At 39.1% G+C, this 5,998-nt stretch overlaps 1 protein-coding gene across 1 annotated transcript; it reads right to left on the bottom strand.

Moving 5' to 3' along the window:
* Nucleotides 1-363: 363 nt before the first annotated feature.
* On the bottom strand, nucleotides 364-5,215 carry pi15a (peptidase inhibitor 15a; the record flags this gene model as incomplete). The annotated part of the gene is given in 3 exon segments (XM_036125617.1): nucleotides 364-1,817; nucleotides 4,881-4,996; nucleotides 5,083-5,215. Coding segments are annotated over 3 exon segments (385 nt in total), but the record flags the coding sequence as incomplete, so codon positions are not given.
* Between the last annotated feature and the right edge of the window lie 783 nt (nucleotides 5,216-5,998).

Genomic DNA, 5,998 nt, shown 5'->3' with positions numbered 1-5,998 from the left:
TTGAGACTAGGCAGAATTTGCATGAATCTGATGAGACCTTTAAACAGGCCTTGAAATAATTAGAAATCAACATTTCCACTCTACTGAAAATAGTCTACAAGTGGAGGACACTTTTGGTCTCTAAAAAAAGGAAAAACCTTGAGTCCAAGCTGAAGTTTGCCACAGTAAATCTAAACAACAAGCAGGACTTCTGGAATCAGGTTATTTGGACAGATTAGTCTAAACTGTATTATCTGGACACCAGAACAGAGGATTCGTGTTTAGCATAAACACGAAAGTCTTTCCTTGAGGAAAGACTTTCATGCCAACTGTGAAACATGGAGGTGGGAGCTACCCTAACATTGTTAAAAATAGAGACAAGAAAATGAATGAACATTTTATTACAAGCCCAACATATTAAAAAAAGGACTTCACTGCATAAACATCATTATTTAAAAACTGAAAGTAATTTTTTTTCAGTTAACCTCTTTAGTATATTGAATATATGCCATCATTTTACAAAACAGTACAAAACTAATATAACTTAAACATGTTTTCAATACAAAAATTAATAACTTACTGTTTTACTGTTTTAGCGTAGTCAAAATCTGATTATGTACACATACAAAAACAAATAACACTTTTTTGCTATTTTAGAAATGTACATACAATTAAGGTGCACTTGAGTGCCTGAATCCCAAAATGAGTGATCATATCAAAATATAAACAGCATTAATACAAAAGAGGGCATGTAAAAAAAACAGTAAACTTACATGGTGATATATGTATGTAGGTGTTGTCACAGAGCAGATATGTATCAGACTTATGCTGTCCAACATAAATATAAAATATATGATTAAAACCTGTGAAATGCCCATATGGATTTCCATCAGTATGACACAAAGGTGAATTAGTGCAGATTAAAACTGAAAATGTACAGCCAAAATTTTCAGGAAAGCATTTAAAGCAGACGGGTTGTCTGTGCTGAAATCGCCCTGCAAAACTGGTTACTTTCCTGTCAGCTTTATTTAATACGACGTGCACCATCGTCACAAGACACTGACGCCAGAAAACGAGCGTGCCGACATAAAAAGTGGACTTTGCTCCAAAGCCTGAATTGAGGGTACTTGCATGCACCTTGAGTGAGCCAGTTCTGCTTTATGAGTGAACTTTGCAAGTCACAGTCGGTATGAAAACGCTGCCAGTGGAGGTTCCCCTCTAAGGTCAAACGCTTTGATCCTTTCGATCCTGTTTGATCTCAACATTTTTGTGTAGGCAGGCACACGACATGAAGGTGTGAAGCCTGCAGCACCAAAGTGAGCTGAAATGAGGAGCTGTGATGGCTGTAATGTCCTTAATTACCACATTGTCAACAGTAAATGCAATGGGTTTGAAGACCACATAAAGTGTGCACTCTTAAAATGACCCATTTGTCATATAAATATTTTTATATATTTCATCATTTCTAATATATGTAGCAAACTAACAACAACAAAAAGAACAGAACTCATTTACAGATTATCTACAAGTCACTAAAATCGCCAGGTGCCTTAAGTTGTGTACGTATTTCCTTAAATAAGCCCATATATACAGAAAAGCATTGTTGCTCGACTGTTGTGCAAATCCTTAATCAATCAAAAAAAAATAATAATGTCTCTGTGGTAATATGGGTTGTCGGCTCATGTTGTTAGGAAACTTGTATTTATTTGAACCAGTGCAGGTAGTTGGTCTTGAGAGCTGGGAAGCACATGTTGTTGCTGCACGAGCCCCCGTAGCTGGGAGGGCAGGCGGAGCACGGGACGCCAACTTTGTAAGGAGCCTCTCCAATCCAGTTACCCCTAAAAAAAGGCAAAATTCACCATGAATGAAAGGGTTTGGAGAGATCAGTACTGTCCATTCTCAAAGTAAATCATTGATTTTGCAAGAGGCAAAGAGTTATTACAATGACATGCAACTGTTTTGTTGCACAGCGTGAGCACCTGTGCTGCACATATGTTTGAATGATTCATAGTTTTAACAAATCAAAGAACTGGACTGTAGATGATTGAAATAGACAAGGTTTAATGAAAACGTTTTGAAAAGCATATAAATAAATGGGTGGCAATTTTTTTTTTTTAAAGATGTACTGTTTTAATATATAGATTAATAGATGGACGGGGATTAAATAGACTATACTTTGCCTGAAATACCAAGAAGTTGAAAAGCAACTTTATAAAAATCCATTCAATCATAGAAGACAAATGTAGACAACTGGAAAACAAAAGAAGAGGGAAGCTGGAGAGAACATATTCTGAGTTGGAGGAGTACATCAGAGAGTAGTACAGTGACCCACTATAATCAGCTCTAGAGTGATCGCCAGGTTACGCACCTCGCCCGGTTGTTCCACTTTCCCATTTGACACTGGTCCCCCTAAATTCAGTGTGGCAATAGCAGTTGTCCAGAAAGCAAGGCTAGCCCCTGGGCCCAACAGGCTACCATACTAGCTGTACAGCTCCTGAATGTTGAAGAAAAACTTTTCAACCCTAGCCATGGCATTGGCTAGCTGCCTCACGAGTAACGGGTACATTGATACAAGCAGCCAAAAGGCAGGCGTGCCAGGCTTCCCAGGGTGTGAGGAACACTGCAGACATCTGGAAGCAAATCCAGAGGGCAAAGATGAGGGAGAGGTGACACACCTGTTGTGTGGCTAGACTTTGCCTATGGGCCAATGCAGATGGGTTTGTTCCCCACCAACTCATCAAGAATGCCTTGGATATCTTCTACATTCCTGCCTGTATTGGAGTTCTGGTATCCAAGTACTTTGAAGACCTTCAGATGTTCTGCCCTCATCAGGACTTCAAAACAGGCTGGCCTCAACTGGCTGTAGGTAGGAGGATTGAGTCAGCTAAAAGGCTACCACCAGTCAGAGGCTATGGGGATGACAATACCACCATTCTCCAGACAGCAGCATGTAAAACAAGACCGCTTAAGATGAATTATGAGCATGTGGGCTGGTCAAGGATAAAGAGAAAACCCCCCAGATTGTAAAGCCTGTCCCTGAGGAAAGGAGTTAGAAGCCATCCTACCCTTTTTTTGTTGCAGATAGTGAGGAGATCCCAAGGAAGTGTGAAGAGCCATGGGGGTGGCAGAGATGGCAAAGACAGAGCAGGAGCGCTTACTCATCAAAGCAGTGCCTCAGTGCCATCAAGGAGGCTGGTTGTCTTGGGAAGGTGTGAACAGGACTGTGTCACAGTCTCATCTTTGGAGGATCCCTCAAGCCAGGCTCAGCTTCTGGGTTAAACCACCTATGACCCACTATCCTTTCTCCGAAACCTATGTCATTGGTTCGGTGCAGAACAGACTTGCCCCCTGTGCGATACCACCAATTTAAGCCTCCATCATATTTTCTTAGGCATTTTTTTTTACTGTTGTAATATTTGTATTAGGCGGTTATTTACAAATATTCCCAACAGTCAGAAGTGTATTTGCACTGGACGTGGAGGAAGTAGACGACGTGCTATGAATGATCTTCCTGTATTAAACGCTTACAAAGAAAAGAATGTTCAAACTTCTGTTTCACTACTATCTGAATGAAAGGAAATGTTGTCTAGAAATTATTCACTTGAACAACTCCTCTTTTTGCTTTTAAGAGAAATTTACTTCATATAACAGTTACTTTGAGCAGTGTGTTTCATACTTGAAGATTATTCATTGCAGACTGTAACAGCTTTAATTGTGTGGTGTCATTTTAAGACAGCTTAAGTTACTGATTTGTGATTTATTTATTTTTATTTTTTTGTGATTTATTTAAGTATGCATCAGTACCGTTTGTGGAATACCAGGTGAGAAATTTGCCTGCTAATGGATCTGTGGCCTGTGAGATGGATCTTATGTTTCAATCTCCATAACTTGAAAATAGCATTACAGATTAAAAGGACTATGTTCCCTTCATGTATGATAACAAACCAGCATTCAATTGTGTGTGTTTGATTATCTGGCAACACAAATCTAATACATGTTACAACACCACTTCCTTCCTCCAGGTCACGTCAAAATAAACATTAGCTTTTGTGTAAATGACCTCCCAGTCACGACAACGCAGGGTTCATATTAATGACTTTGCACAAACCGCTGCAAATTATTCTATTCTGGAGTTCTTGGTTTGTTTTGGACCAGCCGTAAATATCTTCATCTGGGTCTAACCAATAAAACTATAAACATGAGTTTTCAAAGTCTAAGAGAGTTTTACACTGCAGGCAAGGTATTACACACCTATAAACTTAAAAAAAAATAACTTTAAATCTCCTTAACTAGCTTTTTAAAGCAAATGCTATATGCTTTATGAGATCTGTATGAGCCAGATCTAAAGATGGTGGGATAACCTTTTTGTATAGACGAAAATAATAAAAAATTAGTAGTTACTATGTCTGGATCAGACATTCTTTAACATAAGGACATAACTAGAAATAAAGTAGAAGTGTATTTTAACACAGCTCTGATTCATTTTACACATGCCAGCAAGGATTGTTCACAAACTTGGCCTTTCAAAGGTGACAACAGTGACCTCTGCCGAGTGGAAGGAAGGGTTGCACCTAAATTGAATAGTTCAGCTGAGCCGGGCCTCTTACTCTTTCATACAATATTTGAAACCAGGAGGATTAAAGCTGTGAGATCATGAGTGAGTCACAAGCCCGGCCCTGCTCAGAATCCTATTTAGGAATCTAGTTTTTTTTTCTGCTGGTGCTGTACTGGTTCTGACTCCTTCATCAGCATGGGTGGCATTTTAATAGCTCAACACAGAACACAATGGGCAAGGTTAACAAATTCATCCGTGTTAAAAAGGTTCCTGCCCTAGGAATTTAACTCTAAATCAGGCTGTGAAAAATATCCCCCCCACCCGCGTTGATGCTCAGTTTACTCACTTTGGTGAATAGTTGCAGACCAAATAGGTTGCCCTCTTCCACACCGAACCCCACACGTTCATATTGTGGCACGTGTGGACAGCACATCCGACTTTGTTAGATGTTGCCCACACCATCTGCAAATATCAACAAGAAAAGATTTTTACTGAAAATCGTGGACGTTTTGTCATTCACATGAAATGCTTAACAATTGCCTTTGTACCTGTGTGTAGTGTGTACACATGGGCCCATAGCATCTGAGAGGGCACCGTGGGTTGCAGTCACGGGGGTATGGAAACGAGTAATCTTTCACTTCATCGTACCAGGGCTTCACCAGTTGGAGAATGGACCGATAGCTGTGAACCGAACACAGTCAAATTGAGAGTGCGATCATTCGTCATTTAGAGTGTTTGCAAATGATGAGAATAGATGACATTTTTCTGAACAGGGGTCAAACCACAGTTTGACATAAAAATAGTTCAAGAAAACTGTTCTGGCATCAGCAAAGATAGGCTAAACCAACTAAAAGGCGAGCCTTCTATTTTTATATTTTGCCCTTGCTCTTTTTTAACAGGAAGCATAAGATTAGGAAACAAAGAAGCAACTGAGATTGATTGTTGTTTATATTATTCTGGATTCTGTGGCCTCAAATGTTTCTGGGTTTGTTGCGGGTGCTCATATTTCTTCTTCTGCATCCATTCTCGTCTCATGCCATTTCATCCCATCATCTCATCACTCTTCGTCTCATGTGGTTTCTTGTCATTTCATCCCACCTCATCTCACCTGACTGGATATAATCTCACACATCACCTTGCTGTTTCATGTAAATAAACGCTGACTTCAGTTTTTTTTCTTTGAGAATATGTCTGTGGTAAAACCACCCAATATAGTTTCTAATACCAATTGCTGGGGAAATTTAGGCTTCACTGCTGTATTTGTAATGTTTATCTTAGTAAAATAACAATAAAAAAAATTATATGTGATGATAGACACTTATCTACTATGTTTTGGTGTGCAGAGATCAACAGCATTACAAATACTGCTGATCTTTAGCTTTGGTAATAATAATAATAATAATTTTATTTGTCACTGTAACATACATTCCAATAAATGAGTCCTCTGCTTTTAGCCCTTCCTTT

This window comes from Fundulus heteroclitus, chromosome 21, assembly GCF_011125445.2.
Source record: "Fundulus heteroclitus isolate FHET01 chromosome 21, MU-UCD_Fhet_4.1, whole genome shotgun sequence".
Taxonomy (NCBI): domain Eukaryota; kingdom Metazoa; phylum Chordata; class Actinopteri; order Cyprinodontiformes; family Fundulidae; genus Fundulus; species Fundulus heteroclitus.
This window is presented reverse-complemented; position numbering and strand designations above follow the sequence as displayed.